The sequence below is a fragment of the Oncorhynchus nerka genome, linkage group LG16 (assembly GCF_034236695.1).
Source record: "Oncorhynchus nerka isolate Pitt River linkage group LG16, Oner_Uvic_2.0, whole genome shotgun sequence".
Lineage (NCBI taxonomy): Eukaryota > Metazoa > Chordata > Actinopteri > Salmoniformes > Salmonidae > Oncorhynchus > Oncorhynchus nerka.
Window position 1 is genome coordinate 34,181,225 of NC_088411.1, and position 22,074 is coordinate 34,203,298.

The 22,074-nt window shown below is 41.0% G+C and overlaps 1 protein-coding gene across 3 annotated transcripts in view; it reads right to left on the minus strand.

Moving 5' to 3' along the window:
* Positions 1–214: 214 nt before the first annotated feature.
* mlip (muscular LMNA-interacting protein) overlaps positions 215–22,074 on the minus strand; it is a 47,397-nt gene continuing 25,537 nt past the window's right edge. The window contains exons 9-12 of one of the 3 annotated variants that reach the window (XM_029685429.2): positions 21,532–21,585; positions 21,235–21,363; positions 10,475–10,528; positions 215–1,255 (exon numbers count right to left, since the gene is read on the minus strand). In XM_029685429.2, coding sequence (XP_029541289.1) covers positions 1,001–1,255; positions 10,475–10,528; positions 21,235–21,363; positions 21,532–21,585 — 492 coding nt within the window. In that variant the 3' untranslated portion in view covers positions 215–1,000. Of the gene's footprint in view, positions 1,256–10,474; positions 10,529–18,588; positions 20,965–21,234; positions 21,364–21,531; positions 21,586–22,074 lie in introns of those variants that run through there. The other 2 variants (XR_010459346.1, XM_065002641.1) reach the window with 2 other exon arrangements.

The following is a 22,074-nucleotide window of genomic DNA, read 5'->3' on the forward strand; positions in this document are numbered from 1 at the left end:
TGTTATGTAATTAAAACTTTAATTAACTATAATTTAGTTAATTGTATGTAGTGCATAGTATTGACAACTCTGAAGTTGAAATGGGTAGAGAGATGCTGACAAGTAGAATAACAATTTGTCAAAATGAGAAATGTTTCAATTAGTTATGTTCTGAGTCAGTACAAATAAATCACAGGGACACACAGGTACAACACCAACACGGCATAGATGTACTTGCATTATGTATAATGAAATGTTTATTCGCATGTATTAAAAAGGTCAGTAATCAAACAAACTTTTTGAAAAGATGACAAAATGTTTTATTCAATGTTGGAACAAACTAATTTATCCCAAAATACAAGTCAGAATGATTAAGTAATTATATCAATCACTTCAAAAAGGATTCTCTTTCATCCCAGTGGAGCATGTAGTTTCACAATCTCCAGAAAAATGGTGCATTCCATAAATGTTTATACAATAGCAAAAGCAGTTGAATGTATTGCATGCGGTCAAACATAATGATCAGAAGCCCTTTTTGTCAATACTACAGGGAATGACTCTCTGTAACACTTTATTTGAAAGGTCCGTAATAAACCATTAATAAGGCATTTATATAAACTATTTATAATGCCATTACAAACAGTACTCACCATTTATTAATCATTACTCCCACATTCATAAATGGTAGCAAATATCCTGTGTTGTGCGCTTATTATTTTACCAGGTACTGCTGGAATGTCTACCAATGGCAGGCCCATCTTTTAGTGAGAAATTACACTGGTCACTCAAAACATTTAGAAGGTATATGTAAAGCTTAAATAGCACTCACTTTAGATTAGGGGCTGCAAAAAGACTTAATAACTAATGATTAGTAAAAGGTTTATAAATGTGAGAGTAATGATTAATAAATGGTTAACACACTTCATAAATGCCTTATAAATGGTTTAAGTGGTTTATTACACTTAAAATAAAGTGTTGCCTTAATCTCTACCCCGTTGTCATCCATTTATGTCACAAACAATTAAATGTGTGTCTCAAAGGCTTCCATCTTTACCTTGGTAAGGTTGAAAGAGGTCGCACCACCTTGCCAGGATCCATCTTTTGCAGGGTTAGCTTTCGGCTCCTCAGATTCAGTAATCAGCAGTGAGGAGATGATGATGTTGTCTTCCTCTTCTGTTGTTGAGTTATTCTCACTGTTCCTCTCTGTGTTCAAGGCCAGGTTGCCAGAGCTTATGCTGCCATCTGCCCCCATCTTTCCCAAAAGTGTGTTATCAAGCTACAGACAAAAAATATGATGTTACTGTTGAAAAAGAGATGTCAGTGTCTGTGCCAATGAGAAAATAATTATGAGCTGTGAATTCAGTTACTCTGCACAACTACTGACAATGTTATAATTGATTAGTAACATTCTTGTTACATTTTAAGTCTGCAGTTGAATGTGTTCCGAATTTTTATCCTCACAACCAGCATCTTAGGACACTGCAATGTGTGGTGGTATGTACTGTCACAGACCTACGGTAAATGACCATTTTAGTCATTGATTGGACAGAGCACCAATTCACCTGTTCTCACAGACCCACATCCATTGCAAATGGAAAAGCATTCACAGAAAATAAGCAAGGACTTCCAGAATTGCAGTTTTGTTAGCAAAATTTTGTTTAGACGTTATATAACCATTTCCTCTATTAACTCCAATCTGGGGTGAGAGCTACTGAAACACTTGTTACAGAGGACTGAAAAATACTTCTGTATTTTTTAAACCTCATGTTTTGAACTTGACGTGTCAATGTATGGTCCATATGGGCATTTCATTGAATTCTTATAAGATTGACCTGATATACATATATGATGTTGTAAAACATTTTTGGGACCTCTCTTGGCTTGAGTGCTATTTTCAAAACTCCTGGCTAAAAAGTATGCCCCATCCCGCCTCCCTGTCCCGCCTCCGTTCCCTCCCTGTCCCGCCCCCGTTCCCTCCCTGTCCCGCCCCCGTTCCCTCCCTGTCCCGCCCCCGTTCCCTCCCTGTCCCGCCCCCCTGGAAGGCTCTTTCCCCAGAGCTAAACAGCCGGATCACGTTCTGCGCATGTGTTACTTAAACTTAACTTTATGCACAGCTTAACTTCATTGCATAGCTGCTGATCACCCTCCCCTCACTTTACGTTTCTCACTTTATCCAACGTGAATGATAATTCTTCACATTTTGCCAGTGATACATCCATTCAGCATCTGCATGCCAACCATTTAATCTCAATCAGTTTAATTGGAATATGCATTAAGATCTTCTTGAATTATGTACAAGGTCGTTTTGTGAGCAAATTCGGAGCCAAACGTTCCCGTGCCGTGTAGGTGGTAGGCTATGAGCCAGAGTTTGACTAAAACAACATGCCTGTCAATTGAAGTGATCAGTCTACCCGCACATAGGTGACAATGTTTGTGGGCCGTAAATGTGATTTTATTAAAGGTAAGTGCCACAGCACTCATGCTACAGGCGAAACCAAGATGAAACCTCAAACAGGAAATGAGCAGAATTTTTGAGGCTCTGTTTCCCATCGTCTCCTTATATGGCTGTGAATGTGCCATGAATGAACTTGCGCTCTCTGCCGTTCGTCCAAGATGTCTGCAGCATTGTGACGTATTTGTAGGCATATCATTGGAAGATTGACCATAAGAGACTACATTTACCAGGGGTCCGCCCGGTGTCCTGTGTCAAAATTATTGCGTAATCTCTAGGTCCATGTGCGTTCCATTTCTTCAGAAGAGAAAGTCAACTGCCACGATGGATTTATCGTCGATAGATATGTGAAAAACACCTTGAGGATTGATTCTAAACATCGGTTTGCCATGTTTCTGTCGATATTATGTAGTTAATTTGGAAAAAAGTTCGCGTTTTAATGACTTAATTTTCGTTTTTTTTCTTACCCAAACGTGATGGAGAAAACGGAGCAATTTGTCAACACAAATAATATTTTTGTAAAAACTGAACATTTGCAATCTAACTGAGAGTCTCCTCATTGTTGCTTGCTGAATGTCAGGCATGTCAGGCATAATACTATGCTAGGCTATCAATAGTGTTACACAAATGCTTGTTTTGCAATGGTTGAGAAGCATATTTTTGAAAATCTGAGATGACAGTGTTGTTAACAAAAGGCTAATCTTGAGAGCAAATAGATTTATTTCATTTCATTTGCGATTTTCATGAATGTTAACGTTGCGTTATGCTAATGAGCTTGCGGATAGATTTACACAATCCTGGATACAGGTTTCTTTCGTAGCTAAACGTGACGCAGAAAACGGAGCGATTTGTCCTAAACAAATAATATTTTTGTAAAAACTGAACATTTGCTATCTAACTGAGAGTCTCATTGAAAACATCTGAAGTTCTTCAAAGGTAAATGATTTTATTTGAATGTTTTTCTGGTTTTTGTGAAAATGTTGCTTGCTGAATGTCAGGCATAATACTATGCTAGGCTATCAATAGTGTTACACAAATGCTTGTTTTGCAATGGTTGAGAAGCATATTTTTGAAAATCTGAGATGACAGTGTTGTTAACAAAAGGCTAATCTTGAGAGCAAATAGATTTATTTCATTTCATTTGCGATTTTCATGAATGTTAACGTTGCGTTATGCTAATGAGCTTGCGGATAGATTTACACAATCCTGGATACAGGTTTCTTTCGTAGCTAAACGTGACGCAGAAAACGGAGCGATTTGTCCTAAACAAATAATATTTTTGTAAAAACTGAACATTTGCTATCTAACTGAGAGTCTCATTAAAAACATCTGAAGTTCTTCAAAGGTAAATGATTTTATTTGAATGTTTTTCTGGTTTTTGTGAAAATGTTGCTTGCTGAATGTCAGGCATAATACTATGCTAGGCTATCAATAGTGTTACACAAATGCTTGTTTTGCAATGGTTGAGAAGCATATTTTTGAAAATCTGAGATGACAGTGTTGTTAACAAAAGGCTAAGCTTGAGAGCAAATAGATTTATTTCATTTCATTTGCGATTTTCATGAATAGTTAACGTTGCGTTATGCTAATGAGCTTGCGGATATATTTACACAATCCTGGATACAGGTTTCTTTCGTAGCTAAACGTGACACAGAAAACGGAGCGATTTGTCCTGCACAAATAATCTTTTTGTAAAAACGGAACATTTGCTATCTAACTGAGAGTCTCCTCATTGAAAACATCTGAAGTTCTTCAAAGGTAAATGATTTTATTTGAATGTTTTTCTGGTTTTTGTGAAAATGTTGCCTGCTGAATGCTAACGCTAAATGCTACGCTAAATGCTACGCTAGCTATCAATAGTGTTACACAAATGCTTGTTTTGCAATGGTTGAGAAGCATATTTTGAAAATCTGAGATGACAGTGTTGTTAACAAAAATCTAAACTTGAGAGCTAGCATATTGATTTAATTTCATTTGCGATTTTCATGAATAGTTAACATTTACATTTACATTTAAGTCATTTAGCAGACACTCTTATCCAGAGCGACTTACAAATTGGTGCGTTCACCTTAAGACATCCAGTGGAACAGCCACTTTACAATAGTGCATCTAAATCTTTTAAGGGGGGGTGAGAAGGATTACTTTATCCTATCCTAGGTATTCCTGAAAGAGGTGGGGTTTCAGGTGTCTCCGGAAGGTGGTGATTGACTCCGCTGTCCTGGCATCGTGAGGGAGTTTGTTCCACCATTGGGGGGCCAGAGCAGCGAACAGTTTTGACTGGGCTGCGCGGGAACTGTACTTCCTCAGTGGTAGGGAGGCGAGCAGGCCAGAGGTGGATGAACGCAGTGCCCTTGTTTGGGTGTAGGGCCTGATCAGAGCCTGGAGGTACTGAGGTGCCGTTCCCCTCACAGCTCCGTAGGCAAGCACCATGGTCTTGTAGCGGATGCGAGCTTCAACTGGAAGCCAGTGGAGAGAGCGGAGGAGCGGGGTGACGTGAGAGAACTTGGGAAGGTTGAACACCAGACGGGCTGCGGCGTTCTGGATGAGTTGTAGGGGTTTAATGGCACAGGCAGGGAGCCCAGCCAACAGCGAGTTGCAGTAATCCAGACGGGAGATGACAAGTGCCTGGATTAGGACCTGCGCTGCTTCCTGTGTGAGGCAGGGTCGTACTCTGCGGATGTTGTAGAGCATGAACCTACAAGGTGGTGATCCGTCATCCACACTGATATGTCTGCCAGACATGCAGAGATGCGTTTCGCCACCTGGTCATCAGAAGGGGGAAAGGAGAAGATTAATTGTGTGTCGTCTGCATAGCAATGATAGGAGAGACCATGTGAGGTTATGACAGAGCCAAGTGACTTGGTGTATAGCGAGAATAGGAGAGGGCCTAGAACAGAGCCCTGGGGGACGCCAGTGGTGAGAGCGCGTGGTGAGGAGACAGATTCTCGCCACGCCACCTGGTAGGAGCGACCTGTCAGGTAGGACGCAATCCAAGCGTGGGCCGCGCCGGAGATGCCCAACTCGGAGAGGGTGGAGAGGAGGATCTGATGGTTCACAGTATCGAAGGCAGCCGATAGGTCTAGAAGGATGAGAGCAGAGGAGAGAGAGTTAGCTTTAGCAGTGCGGAGGGCCTCCGTGATACAGAGAAGAGCAGTCTCAGTTGAATGACTAGTCTTGAAACCTGACTGATTTGGATCAAGAAGGTCATTCTGAGAGAGATAGCGGGAGAGCTGGCCAAGGACGGCACGTTCAAGAGTTTTGGAGAGAAAAGAAAGAAGGGATAATGGTCTGTAGTTGTTGACATCGGAGGGATCGAGTGTAGGTTTTTTCAGAAGGGGGTGCAACTCTCGCTCTCTTGAAGACAGAAGGGACGTAGCCAGCGGTCAGGGATGAGTTGATGAGCGAGGTGAGGTAAGGGAGAAGGTCTCCGAAATGGTCTGGAGAAGAGAGGAGGGAATAGGGTCAAGCGGGCAGGTTGTTGGGCGGCCGGCCGTCACAAGACGCGGGATTTCATCTGGAGAGAGGGGGAGAAAGAGGTCAGAGCACAGGGTAGGGCAGTGTGAGCAGAACCAGCGGTGTCGTTTGACTTAGCAAACGAGGATCGGATGTCGTCGACCTTCTTTTCAAAATGGTTGACGAAGTCATCTGCAGAGAGGGAGGAGGGGGGAGGGGGAGGAGGATTCAGGAGGGAGGAGAAGGTGGCAAAGAGCTTCCTAGGGTTAGAGGCAGATGCTTGGAATTTAGAGTGGTAGAAAGTGGCTTTAGCAGCAGAGACAGAAGAGGAAAATGTAGAGAGGAGGGAGTGAAAGGATGCCAGGTCCGCAGGGAGGCGAGTTTTCCTCCATTTCCACTCGGCTGCCCGGAGCCCTGTTCTGTGAGCTCGCAATGAGTCGTCGAGCCACGGAGCAGGAGGGGAGGACCGAGCCGGCCTGGAGGATAGGGGACATAGAGAATCAAGGGATGCAGAAAGGGAGGAGAGGAGGGTTGAGGAGGCAGAATCAGGAGATAGGTTGGAGAAGGTTTGAGCAGAGGGAAGAGATGATAGGATGGAAGAGGAGAGAGTAGCGGGGGAGAGAGAGCGAAGATTGGGACGGCGCGATACCATCCGAGTAGGGGCAGTGTGGGAAGTGTTGGATGAGAGCAAGAGGGAAAAGGATACAAGGTAGTGGTCGGAGACTTGGAGGGGAGTTGCAGTGAGGTTAGTGGAAGAACAGCATCTAGTAAAGATGAGGTCGAGCGTATTGCCTGCCTTGTGAGTAGAGGGGGAAGGTGAGAGGGTGAGGTCAAAAGAGGAGAGGAGTGGAAAGAAGGAGGCAGAGAGGAATGAGTCAAAGGTAGACGTGGGGAGGTTAAAGTCGCCCAGAACTGTGAGAGGTGAGCCGTCCTCAGGAAAGGAGCTTATCAAGGCATCAAGCTCATTGATGAACTCTCCGAGGGAACCTGGAGGGCGATAAATGATAAGGATGTTAAGCTTGAAAGGGCTGGTAACTGTGACAGCATGGAATTCAAAGGAGGCGATAGACAGATGGGTAAGGGGAGAAAGAGAGAATGACCACTTGGGAGTTTTTTTTAACGTTGCGTTATGGTAATGAGCTTGAGGCTGTATTCACGATCCCGGATCCGGGATGGCTCGTCGCAACAGGTTAAGAATAATTGGTAAAAGTAATAATTTATCATGTAGTTAATGAACTGAACTAAACTGTTGTTCTGAACTGTTCTTTCGAGGTTATCATGAAAAGTGACATCAGACGGTATCTTAATGCATGGAAGAGATAATTGGAACGAATAGTGTGTGTACCTCAAAACCCCCACTAACTGGCTGAAGAAGAGTGACAAAGGCGTTGAAGAAGGCCTTCTGAACCACTTCTACCGAGAGAAAGGAACCAAGCCAGAAATTGGTGTACAGTATTAGATCTAAGCTATCAACTGCTTTTCTTTCATGTTTCTCTCAGGAGTGCGAGAGTCCACATGGAGTGATCATGGAGAGAGATCTGTTCTAACCTTTTCTTATGATGCTGGTATATTGGTTGACGAATGGACAAGGCATGAGTTGTAAAGATGAGACATTGAAATTGGGACATTATCATGGGCTGTCCAGTTTGAACTGTAAAGCTATCTGAAGAAGAACCAAAAAGACGCCAGAAGAATCAGTGCCTGAGAGGGGGGGTTGGTCAACTGTGCCAATAAAATTGTTTTATACTTTTGTGGTATCAGGTCAATTGGAGAGGTCTACACCATGTAAAATTATAGTAATTTAGATTAAGAATGCATTGAGATACTGATCTGTATTATAATCATGATTTAAAAAGTTAATGGTATAATTATGGGATAATTCTACTGAATGAATGTAAAATCTGTTAATATTGATGTGTGTTAATAAATTGAGGTTTTTACTTTGGGTGATAAGACCAATTTGAATCACTGAGGAATGCCATTCTACATTTTGGTTGGATAAATAGTTGGGTTGTTAATTATGATTTGGAATATGAATGATTTCCCTGACCTATTCTCTATTCCTGACTACATCTCTGAGCATAAGGACTTAGAGGGATGTCTGTCCTATATGTTGTGAGGAGGCCTGTGTTTAGATACTGGTTCTCATGTAACTTAGGGAGCATTTCTATGTTATGGTTTTATTTTCCTCAAATAGATTATTCTGTGTTATTAAACATGTACAAGTTTGTCTTGTAGAATAAAGGTTGTAAACTTAGTTTCGGAAGGGAGAAAGCTTACATATAAGCTAAGGTATTTGACATTGAAGGGATTAGATTTTTTATTTTATTTTAAATATTGAGTATGTAATTAATGTTCTGATTCTTTAGAAGGCACAATGTCCCTGAGAGGGGAAAGTCATGGCAGAATCAGAATTCTTTAGGTAACATTTATAAATAAGATGTTTTATTAATTTTCATAAGCATGCTTATGTGGAGAAAGTTACTTGGACCCAGAGAGGGGAGAGGTCAGGTTAGTCTTATCTGTGAATGTGTCTGTAAACTATTCCTAAACCATGTGAGGGGATGGTGTGATTAATGGGGAACCAGTTAGGTTGGCTCCACAATGTCTGTGTGCCAGTCACGTCTCTCTTTAAGCTTGTCCAGGAGGGGGTGTATTTGATATATGCCATTGGATGAGGTAATGTTTTTGGTTCTAAGTGGTACCAAGAATGAGATAAGAACTTAGTTTAGGAGACCAAACTGAACGATAAATTATAGCCAATGCTGTCTGGCTATGTGTGTCTTTGCTATGAAGGATCTCAGTTGCCAATATGTAAGCACTCTCATAGAATTCATTTATGACACTGAATTGATCTGAGAGTCAAACAGGGTTGTGATGAAGCTCATATAATTAAAGATGGACTTTATGATAACTCTGACTTGTGTGTGGTTTGCTCTCTCATGATTTGGTAATACAGGACATTTCCACGACACCACTCAAGGTGGTGAAGTTAGGCAACATCACCTCCTCGACACTGATCCTCAATATGGGGACTCCATTAGGGTGCGTGCTCAGTCCGCTCCTCTACTCCTTGTATACCACGTCTGCATGGTATACACTGACGACACGACAGTAGTAGGCCTGATTACCAACAACGACGAGACAGACTCCAGGGAGGAGGTGGGCACTCTGACGGTGTGGTGCCAAGTAAACAACCTCTCCCTCAATGTCAGCAAAACAAAAAAGCTGATTATGGACTTCAGGAGGAACCAGGCAGAGCACGCCCCATCTCAATCAATGGGATCGCCGTGGGGACGGTCAAAAAGTTCAAGTTCCTCGGCGTACACATCTCCGAGGAGCTGAAATGGTCAAACCAAATTGTCATCATGGTGAAGAATGTACGAGAGCAACTCTTTAACCTCAGGAGGCTATAGAAATTGGGTCTGTCCCCGAGGGCCCTCACAGTGTTCTACAGGAGCACCATTGAGAGCATACTGTTGGGCTGCATCACAGCCTGGTACAGCAACTCCAGGCTGTACCAGGCACTACAGAGGGTGGTACTCTCAGCCAAACGCACCATTGGGTGCACACTGCCCGCCATACAGGACACCTAAAACACCAGGTGTCGCAGGAAGTTAAGATAAGATCATCAAGGACCTCAGCTACCTGAGCCATGGCCTGTTCTCCCCACTTCAATCACACAGGAGCATCATGGCTAAAACTAACAGACTGGCCAATAGCTTCTACCCCCAGAAACATCAGGCTGCTGAATAGCTCCAAACCCCCCTGCGCACTGTTGGAGCGCAGAGCTTCAGAATTTCACTGTACACTGCAACTACATCTGCGACCCTATGCATATGACTAAATAAAAATCTAATCCCAAACATTGTTGATTTGTATAATAGAGAAATTGCGTAAAAATATTTCCCAGATGGCCAATCCGCCACTGAGGGGAAGTGAGAACAGAAAAGAGGGAGCAGCAACTACCTACATTTTTCTGCATCAAATAGAGAATCCCTCACATGTGCAGAACGTTTGGTTGTTTAGCTATGGGGAAGAGATGTCAAGAGAATTCGGCCAAGCAGCCACTCCGTAAAAGTAAACAAAAACATCTGTAATGCATCTTTAAGTGAGGGAAGAAGCACTTCCAACTTTCATGATGCTATATCCTAGAAACAGTAGGTGACAACTTCAGGAAGCAAACATCAGATGAAAAAAGGAAGTAATGGCAATGCAAAGTCAATGTGGAAAAGGCTGAAGGCCATTTGTTAAAGTATTAAATAAGGTGTCTGCTAAGTGTCTGTTCAAGTCTGTCTCTGTGAAATAGTCTATTAATTGAGGTGCAAGAAAAGTAACCCAAACATCCTTGGTCCTGAGCATACAGCTGGAGAAAAGAGCAATTACTGGACAAAGCACTGACATTAGCAATGCCATTAGCATTGAATTAGTATAATGATTTTAATATATTCAGTAGTGCATTCTAAATACAAGGCTATTATGTCATAATAATACAAACCATTCAAAAAATGTCAGACTCCCCACTATGATTGCAGAATGGGTTATTTAATGCAGCGTCTCAACATAGTCTCAATAGATATTATATGTTACCTTTTTGGACATCAGCGCCTCATTCTCATGGATTGTCACAAACGGATGAGTAGACTTTCAGTTTTGGCATCCAGAGTAGAACCACGGACCAAGAACAGAACAACAAGATAAAGAACAAATAATGAATAAGGGGTTCATTCAAATTGAATCTCGAAATATTCAAACACAGTACTCTCTTCATTGTTACCCAACAGAAATAACTATAATGGTCACAAAGGAAAAAGTAACAAGGTACTCTCAAATATGAAAAACATGCTCCATGAGTATGTTGGAAACACCTGTCTGTGACCTATAAATTGGATCCATACCCTTGTTTGCAGCTTGAGTCATACTTGTATTATCACTGCTGATGTTTCTGCCTTGGGGTGACTAAGACAGTGGACACTACGCAAACTAGAACACCACTACGAATTGGTGAATTCTTAAGAGCACAAATACCCTTCAAGAGACGTTCGCTGAATCAAAACATTGGCCTCCAGTTGACTATTCTGTTTACCTGTGCCTGTACTTAGAGTGGATAATTACCTTAAGAATAGTTAATGTACCTGCAGATTGACTGCAACGGTTTAGTTCTCACTGGTGTAATGAATACGTCGCTATTTTTCCGCATGATGTATAAAACAAGATTTATTCAATAAATGAAAACAAAGGCGCGCCACAAATAACAATGAACACAACCCATGACAAAAAAGGATCTCAGTGTGACTGGTCTATAATAAAGACCAAATATATTACCAGACCCAGTGGGCAAAATGTGGAAAACAATACTTGAATTGATATCAAACATGAAAAACCGACTTTTTGTATTTGCATCACTCTGCCTGCTGCTTGATCCAAAGAGACTCACAAATTGTATTTTGTGACAAATGGGAAAACTGTGTGTGTGCCATGGAATATGCCATGGTATGGTTCTCAATCAGGGACAGCTGTCTACAATTGTCTCTGATTGGGAATCATACTTAGGCAACCTTTTCCCCTTTGTTATTTGTGGGAAGTTGACTTTGTTAGGGGCTCTATAGCCCGTGTAAGCTTCACGGTTGTTTCTTTATTTCTTGTTTTGTTGGCGTCATTTTATAAATAAAGAAAATGTACGCTCAGCACGCTGCACTTTGGTCCACTTATTCCAGCCAGGAAGACGGTCGTGACACAGAGGAGAGACTTTTTTGACAGAACCCTCTCAATGTCTATATACAGTACATTCAGAAAGTATTCAGACGCCTTAACTTTTTCTAAATGTTGTTACATTACAGCCAATCTACCCACAATACCCCATAATGACAAAGTGAAAACAGGTTTTATTAAAAATAAAAAACAGAAATACCTATTTATATAAGAATTCAGACCCTTTGCTATGAGACTCAACATTGAGCTCAGGTGCATCCTGTTTCCATTGATCATCCTTCAGATGTTTCTACAACTATATTGGAGTCCACCTGTGGTGAATTCAATTGATTGGACATGATTTGGAAAGGCATACACCTGTCTATATAAGGTCCCACAGTTGACAGTGCATGTCAGAGCAAAAACCAAGCCATGAGGTCGAAAGAATTGTCCGTAGAGTTACAAGACAGGATTGTGTCAGGCACAGATCTGGGGAAGGGTAGCAAAACATTTCTCCAACATTGAAGGTCCCCAAGAACATGTTGGCCTCCATCATTCTTAAATGGAAGAAGTTTGGAACGACCAAGACTCGTTATAGAGCTGTCCTCCAGGCCAAACTGAGCAACTGGGAGAGAAGGGCCATGGTCAGGAAGGTGACCAAGAACCCGATGGTCACTCTTTTTTTATTTTATTTTATTTTATTATTTTACTTTTATTTTACCTTTATTTAACTAGGCAAGTCAGTTAAGAACAAATTCTTATTTTCAATGAGGGCCTAGGAACAGTGGGTTAACTGCCTGTTCAGGGGCAGAACGACAGATTTGTACCTTGTCAGCTCGGGGATTCGAACTTGTAACTTTTTTTGGCTACTAGTCCAATGCTCTAACCACTAGGCTACCCTGCCGCCCCACTCTGACAGAGCTCAAGACTTCATCTGTGGAGATGGGAGAACTTTCCAGAAAGACAACCATCTCTGCAGCACTCCACCAATTAGGCCTTTATGGTAGTGGCCAGACGGAAGACAATCATAAGTAAAAGGCACACGACAGCTCGCTTTGAGTTGGTCAAAAGGCACCTAAAGTCTCTCAGACGATGAAAAACAAGATTATCTGGTCTGATGGAACCTGAATGCCTGAATGCCAAGCGTCACGTCTGGAGGAAACCTGGCACCATCCCTACAGTGAAGCATGGTGGTGGCAGCATCATGCTGTGGGACTGGGAGACTAGTCAGGATCGAGGTAAAGATGAATGGAGCAAAGTACAGAGAGATCCTTTATGAAAACCTGCTCCAGAGCGCTCAGGTCCTCAGACTGGGGGCGAAGGTTCACCTTCCAACAGCACAATGACCCTAAGATCACAGCCAAGACAATGCCGGAGTGGCTTCAGAACAATTCTCTTAATGTCCTTGAGTGGCCCATCCAGAGCTCGGATTTGAACCTGGTCTAACATCTCTGAAGTGACCTGAAAATAGCAGTGCGGCAAAGCACCCCATCCAACCTAACAGAGCTAGAGAGGATCTGAAGAGAATATTAGATTTGTGTGTATTAGGTAGTTGTTGGGGAACTGTTAGATTACTTGTTAGATGCTACTGCACTGTCGGGAACCAGAAGCACAAGCATTTCGCTAGACTTGCATTAACATCTGCTGACCATGTGTATGTGACATATACAATAAGATTTGAAGCATGGGAGAAACTCCCCAATTACAGGTGTACCAAGCTTGTAGCGTCATACCCAAGAAGACTGTGCTTCAACAAAGTACTGAGTAAAGGGTCTCAAAACTTATGTAAATGTTTCAGTGTTTTTATTTTTGCTTTGTCATTATTGGTTATTTTGTGTAGATTGATAACAATTTAATCAATTTTAGAATAAGGCTGTAACCTAACAAAATGTGGAAAAGGTCAAGGGGTCTGAATACTTTCCGAAGGCACTGTATATAAACTCCATACTACGTTTCATGTTTTGTGTTAGACTGCATTCTCTGAAATGATCCAGTCTGTTTAGACTTTGTTTGCAGTTGGCATTTCTTGATGACTTCTACAGTGTTGCTTTGTGTCCGAGCCTCCCACATTGAAAACAATGTTTATTGTGTCAGTCATTGACATTTCAAAATCATCCCTGATGTTTTCATAGAGACAAAATATGCTTGTAAGTGCTCACTGTCATGACATCTCCCTCTGATATTGTGATTGTTTTCTCACTGTCTGGAGGCTGGAAAGATTTGGCATGTGTCCCCAGATCCTCAAAAGGTTTTACAGCTGCACCATCGAGAGTATCCTGACGGGTTACATCACCGCCTGGTATGGCAACTGCTCGGCTTCCAACCGCAAGGCATTACAGAGGGTAGTTCGTACAGCCCAGTACATCACTGGGGCCAAGCTTCCTGCCATCCAGGACCTCTATGTCACAGAAAGGCCCTAAAAATTGTCAAAGACTCCAGCCACCCTAGTCATAGACTGTTCTCTTTGCTACCGCACGGCAAGAGGTACCGGAGTGCCAAGTCTAGGTCCAAGAGGCTTCTAAACAGATTCTACCCCTAAGCCATAAGACTCCTGAACAGCTAATCAAATGGCTACACAGACTATTTGCATTGCCCCACCCCCACCCCCACCACGCTGCCCTTACTCTCTGTTATTATCTATGCATAGCCACTTTAATAACTCTACCTACATGTACATAATTACCTTAATTACCTCGACACCAGTGCCCCCCGCACATTGATGCATTGACACTGAACCAGTACACCCTGTATATAGCCCCACTATTGTTATTTACTGCTGCTCTTTAATTATTTGTTATTCTTCTCTCTAACTTTTTTATGGATTTTCTTAAAACTGCATTGTTGGTTAAGGGCTTGTAAGTAAGCATTTCACTGAAAGGTCTACTACACCTGTTGTAATAACATTTGATTTGATTTGATTATGTGGGTTTTCATGCTGACTTTGATACCACATTACTCAGATCGAAACAAATATCTGCATCAGACATTTTAGTCAGCTTTATAAAATAGTTGGTTCTATTAGTTTTAACATGATCATTTTAGGTATACATGGCAGGAAGACCTAGTTGTACTTGTGACTTCCTATATATTCACAGCTCATAAATAAGAAATTAAATAATTACTCTTAATTGCTAATAACTATAAAGTATGGTCCTTCCTGCATTTATACACTCTAACCTTGTGTTCTGACTTCTATCTTGTTGCTACGCTACCATTTAATGTGAAAAAAAGTGTAAAATAAGACCATGTTATATGTTAACCTTAACTACGTGTTGAGTGTTTGAAAGCTTTTAGTGCGTTGAATTAGATGGAGATGGGATGGGAGAAGAGATTGGACACACTGGGGATTAGAAATTGAATGTGAGAGAGTGGCTCTGACAGAAGCTCTCAAGGTAACAACAGTGGGTACTGAACATTGGGGGGATCAAAATGAAGGAATGCAAAGTTATTAAGATGGACTGATGCAGACTCTGGTTACTTTATTAGGTCTGGTAAACAGCTGACAAGTGTTCCAAAACCTTCTTCATGTATGTGCCAAAATGACTGAAGAAGATATGATGTATACATTTGGTTATGTCATACCAGTAGTTGGTTTTCTTTGTATTGTTCAGTTGGCAATCATTCATAGTCAACCGGAAGTATACCGCCCAAACATATACGTGTGGTTGTCCCCATGCGTAAGCATGAAGGAAGGCCGTGAGGCGAGTGTAAAATTGCTTTTGCCTAGCTACTGCACCCACTTAAGGTCCGGTTTCTGAAGCAATCATCTGTAATTATGGCACTGCCCCGGTTTCAAGTGGTTTGTCTGCCAGCTGCCTACGATTGAGTACATTACAGATGTAAGATCTTAATTTGAGCCAGTTCGCTACAGCAGGAAAATAATCCTGCAGCAATAGGAAATATGAATTGTTATGTGGATTATAGCTAATTGTAAAAAAGGGTAGGGGTTGATACCTTTTCCGTTAGGGCAAATCAAGTCTGCAATTTTAAAGTGGAAATTGCAAACTTTATAAGCCTTTTTAATGCTGGACTGCACTAAAAGTTTTGATTTCTTAGCAAAAAAAAAGAGTTTGGTCCCTATCTCTGTCCACTCACTTCTCCGGTGATAAATCTCTATCCTAATCGTTTGGTTTTATCCCTCTTATAACTTTTATACAAGCTATTTAATAGACCGGCACCAACCAAGTTGTCCTGATGACTGAATGAAAAGCTTTCCATTACAAGAGGATGGTTTGACTGGATATGGTTTGATTTGAAGCTGGATAAAGCTCAAACGTTGTACCATAATGATGCCTGTTGTGATGTGAATACCTGCTGTGTTGGGAGTTGAGCCAAGAAAGTTTGAGATTCTATAATTTCCCCAAGCAGATACTTATCGTCTCACAGCAGATCTACAAAGTGTCACCCAAAGGGAGTACTATACATAATTAGACATGAAACAGAACGTTTCCTGACTTTGTTGTCAGTAAGTCTTGACTGGATTAAAGGTTGTGAATAAAGGACATAAATACATCCATCTTTGATTGGCATTAATATATATATATCACACAACGTGTGGGTCTAATCCTGAATGCATCCTAGCCGGTGTCAATTACACAAGTTACCACCGGCTAAATCCATGACATTAAAATGCCTATTTACTCTGTTCCGTCTGACTGCGCAATCCAATATCTCATTAGCCCAGCCAGGCAATTTATGAACTTGATCTCCATTATAAAAAGCATCTAGACATTACGTCACAGTTCTTGTAGACTAACATTAAGTTTTCAACAGCGGAGATTTATATAAATATTACTGTCTGTCTCTCCGACATTTTCCACATTTTTCAATATTCAAATTCGATCTCCAGCTGTCCCATAGTATGAACGTGTCGGAAGTCGGGATGAGACAGACAGGTAGGCAGCTTTTCTCCATCATTTTTATGTATATATACAAAGAACTGTCGATAGAAAACAAGTCAAATGAAACAAAGCACAGCTAGTTTTCCAGCTTCAGTTTTGAAGTGATTTTGTTAGCTGTGTTGTTGGCTAGCTCTTGAACAACAGTGTCCTGATGAGAGAGGACATTTCCTATGCCAGGTGAAATCTGCATCATTAGCTCATTGTTATGGATGTATACAAATAAATGTCACTAGAAAACAAATTAAACAAATGCAGCTACTTCGTTTTTATTCTGACTGCACTGTTTGATGTAAGTTAGCCATAGTTGGCTAGCTAGCAAGCAAGAGATAAGAATGTTGCCAGCCAATATGGCAATGGAACATTTTGAACAAACGACTGGGTCGTGTCAATAGATACAGAACAAAAAGACTGAACGACTGGGTCGCGTCTTTAACAATCGAACCGATAGAACAAACAACCAACCGGCTTGGGTAGCAACCCTAGATTTGTGTTGGGGCGATATGTTGTGGAAGGATGAAATAGTATGAATAAATTCATCAAAATAACGTTTTTAATGAAAATATGTAAATCATTATTTGAATATTTTGGTAACCCATTGTATAAAAGTGATAATGCCCTCGAAGCCGGTGTTTGGACCTTGAAGCCGGTGTTCGGACTTTGTCTCAGGCCTAACAACCTCCGTGCCAATATCCTCCAAACACCGGCTTCTCTGGCATTATCACTTACAGTAAATATACTCATATGAAGAGTTTATATCCAAAACGCTACATCCCTACATTTTTCACATTTTTGTTTTTTCAACTTATGGGTTATGGGTGTGTAAAATATGACTATCCTCTGATTTTTTATTCATAGATTCTGGATGTGTAAGAAAAATTGCACAACCAAGTATCCATTGTTTAGCTCAAATTGAATGTTGGTACTCAGTATATTTGACTGTGATGTGTGGTTCTCACCTAGCTACTGTCGCTCTGGGTTGACCCATGTATTTATCTCTGTGTACACTCACAAGACTCTACACACTCTGATACTCCAACACACGCACACGCACACACACACTGAATTTGCATCCACACACATAACATGCAAACATTTATACTGACAGGGGTGGGAAAACTTTTTGGCTTGAGGGCCACATTGGGATTTTGAAATTCAATAGAGGGCCGCATATTTTGGGGGACCAATTGTTTGTTAAAATCAATTTGCGAGGGCCTCCCGAGTGGCGCAGTGGTCTAAGGCCCTGCATTGCAGTGCCTGAGGTGTCACTACAGACCCGGGTTTTATCCCAGGCTGTGTCACAACTGGCCGTGAATGGGAGACTCATGAGGTGGCGCACAATTGGCCCAGCGTTGTCTGGTTTAGGAGAGGGTTTGGCAGGCCGGGATTTCCTTGTCCCATCGCGCTCTAGCGACTCCTGTGGCGGGCCAGGGGCATGCGCTTACACTGTCGCCAGGTGTTCAGTGTTTCCTCTGACACATTGGTGAGGCTGGCTTCTGGGTTAAGTGGGCATTGTGTCAAGAAGCAGTGCAGCTTGGCTGGGTTGTGTTTCGGAGGATGTACGGCTCTCGACCTTTGCGTCTCCCGAGTCCGTATGGGAGTTGCAGCGATGGGACAAGACTGTAACTACCAATTATATATCACGAAATTGGGGAGAAAAAAGTGGTAAAAAGTAAAAAATGTCTCGTGAGCCGGATAGCAGTGCCCGGCGGGCCGTAATTTCCCCCCCTTAGACAAGCACACATACAATCATATACAGTTGAAGTCGGAAGTTTACATTTACTTAGGTTGGAGTCATTAAAACTCATTTTTCAAACACTCCACAAATTTCTTGTTAACAAACTATAGTTTTGGCAAGTAGGTTAGGACATCTACTTTGTGCATGAGTCATTTTTCCAACAATTGCTTACAGACAGATTATTTCACTTATTACAATTCCAGTGGGTCAGAAGTTTACATACACTAAGTTGACTGTGCCTTTAAAGAGCTTGGAAAATTCCAGAAAATTATGTCATGGCTTTAGAAGCTTCTGATAGGCTAATTTTGTTAGGTTACAGCCTTGCTCATTTTGTTAGGTTACAGCCTTGCTCATTTTGTTAGGTTACAGCCTTACTCATTTTGTTAGGCTCCAGCCTTGCTTATTTTGTTAGGTTACAGCCTTACTCATTTTGTTAAGTTACAGCCTTGCTCATTTTGTTAGGTTACAGCCTTGCTCATTTTGTTAGGTTACAGCCTTGCTCATTTTGTTAGGTTACAGCCTTACTCATTTTGTTAGGTTACAGCCTTGCTCATTTTGTTACGTTACAGCCTTGCTCATTTTGTTAGGTTACAGCCTTACTCATTTTGTTAGGTTACAGCCTTACTCATTTTGTTAGGTTACAGCCTTGCTCATTTTGTTAGGTTACAGCCTTGATAATTTTGTTACGTTACAGCCTTGCTCATTTTGTTAGGTTACAGCCTTGCTCATTTTGTTAGGTTACAGCCTTGCTCATTTTGTTACGTTACAGCCTTGCTCATTTTGTTAGGTTACAGCCTTGCTCATTTTGTTAGGTTACAGCCTTACTCATTTTGTTAGGTTACAGCCTTACTCATTTTGTTAGGTTACAGCCTTGCTCATTTTGTTAGGTTACAGCCTTACTCATTTTGTTAGGTTAAAGCCTTGCTCATTTTGTTAGGTTACAGCCTTGCTCATTTTGTTAGGTTACAGCCTTGTTCTAAAATGGATTAAATCGTTTTTTACCCCCTCATCAATCTACACACAATAACCCATAATGACAAAGGAAAAACAGGTTTTTATAAATGTTTACTATTTTATTAATAATAAACAAATGAAATATCACATTTACTTAAGTATTCAGACCCTTTACTCAGTACTTTGTTGAAGTGCCTTTGGCAGTGATTACAGCCTCGAGTCTTCTTGGGTATGACGCTACAAGCTTGGCACACCTGTATTTGGGGAGTTTCTCCCATTCTTCTCTGCAGATCCTTTCAAGCGCTGTCAGGTTGGATGGGGAGCGTTGCTACACACCTATTTTGAGGTCTCTCCAGAGATATTCAATCGGTTTAAACCCAGGCTCTGGCTGGGCCACTCAAGGACATTCGGAGACTTGTCCTGAAGCCACTCGTGCATTACCTTGGCTGTGTGCTTAGGGTCATTGTCCTGTTGGCACTGTATAGTGTTTTGGAAATAAACTCTTCATATGTACTTGATAGGAACATAAAAAGTTTGTCAGTAGGAGCTTACATAATGTGACATTGTATTGGAGAATCACCCACAAACTCACTTTTCTTTTGAGTCAAATTAAAGTACCAGTGAAAAATTTGGACACACCTACTCATTCAAGGGTATTTCTTTATTTTTACTATTTTCTACAGGTATATCTCACTGGTCATCCCCAAAGCCAACACCTCCTTTGGCCGCCTTTCCTACCTGTTCTCTGCTGCCAATGACTGGAACAAATTGCAAAAATCTCTGAAGCTGGAGACTTATATTTCCCTCACTAACTTTAAACATCAGCTATCTGGGCAGCTAACCGATCGCTGCAACAGTACATAGCCCATCTGTAAATAGCCCAGCCAATCTACCTACCTCATCCCCATATTGTTTTTATTTACTTTTCTGCTCTTTTGCACACCAGTATTTCTACTTGCACATCACCATCTGCTCATCTATCACTCCAGTGTTAATTTGCTAAATTGTAATTACTTCGCTACTATGGCCTATTTATTGCCTTACCTCCTCACGCCATTTGCGCACACTGTATATAGACATATTTTTTTTCTATTGTGTTATTGACTGTATGCTTATTTATTCCATGTGTAACTCTGTGTTGTTGTTTGTGTTGCACTGCTTTGCTTTATCTTGGCCAGGTCACAGTTGTAAATGAGAACTTGTTCTCAACAAGCTTACCTGGTTAAAAAAAGGTGAAATAAAAACATATATAATTAAACATTGTAGAATAATAGTGATGACATCAAAACTATGAAATAACACATATGTTAAACAAATCAAAATATGTTTTACATTTGAGATTCTTCAAAGTAGCCACCCTTTGCCTTGGTGACAGCTTTGCACACTCTAGGCATTCTCTCAACCAGCTTCCCGAGGATGCTTTTCCAGCAGTCTTGAAGGAGTTCCCACATATGCTGAGCACTTGTTGGCTGCTTTTCCTTCACTCTGCAGTCCAACTCATCCCAAACCATCTCAGTCAAGGTGGCTACTTCGAAGAATCTAAAATATATTTTGACTTGTTTAACACTTTTTTGGGTTACTACATGATTCCATATGTGTTATTTCATAGATTAGAAAAGCCCTTGAATGAGTAGGCGTGTCCAAAGTTATGTTTGCAGTAACTTCTTTGGGGGGGAGGGATGGAAGGGGTGGGTGGGAGGAAGAGAGGGAGGGACGGACGGAAGCGGTGGGGTGGGCGGGGTTTTAAAGGACTGGGTGTGTTGTACTGTTTCAATGTCTCTGTTCCCATGTCTGAAAATCTACAAATAAAAAAAAGAAGAAAAAAAAGGAAAGCCTCTAAAGTAACTTTTATAAGTAAACAGAGACTTATGCAGAAGTTCTACACTAAACCCACTTTCCCATTTTTGTATGTCAAGTATGCTATTTGGAAACAGTTATGTCTAAGTGCTGGTTAATATGCATACTCTGAATGAATCAGGCAATCTCATAAGATAAACGTAGTTGTTTTCAACACATATGTGTTCTGAGGTAACCTAATACCAAGGTATTGTGGGTTAAACTATGCCTACCTTGTTCTGGTCATTGACAGTCAACTCGTCCAGATATTGTTTGAAGGGGTTTGGATGAAACGCTTCATCATCATGTTCCTCTGGCAATCTTGGGATAATATTGGCAGGTCGAATTACGCCAGGCTTGGTCTGTAAGGTTTGAAAATATGTCTCGATTCATTTGATTTAGTAGATAACGAAAACATAAGATCACAGTAAATATACACTTAATAAAGAAATAGCAAAGCATATGTGATGGCCATTCATTAGCATAACATAGTTTAAACAGATTTGACATATTTGCAATAGAATAACTACCTTATAGGTGTCTGCCAGTTTTCTCTCAACAGACCGTTGTAGGTTGAAGGTTGCCTGTAAAAAATAAAATATCAGCACATACTGTATATAATGTTGATGTATTTTGGATTTTTCCTACAAACGTAGGATCTTAATTTGACCCAGTTTGCTACAGCAGAAAAATTATCCTGTAAGAACAGATGAATTATCATTTTGATTATAATAATTAAATTGACATTTTAGTATGGGTTAATACATTTTCCGTAAAGGGAAAATAAAGTCTACAATTTCAAAGTAGAAATAAACTTCAGAAGCCTTTTAAAACCTTAAATACACAACAAGCTTTACATTTCCTGTTATCCTGCAAAATGTTGATGTTCCCTATGCAATGTAACCTGCTTTCATATACAGGGTATCTCTAAATCTCATGAGGACAATCTTTTTCAGGATATTCTATTCATTTATTTTCTTACAAACACATACGAGAAATGAAAACAACTCAACAAAGAACACCTCATGGATTGATCAAATAGCACATTGTGTAGTCATTTAATTACAGACACA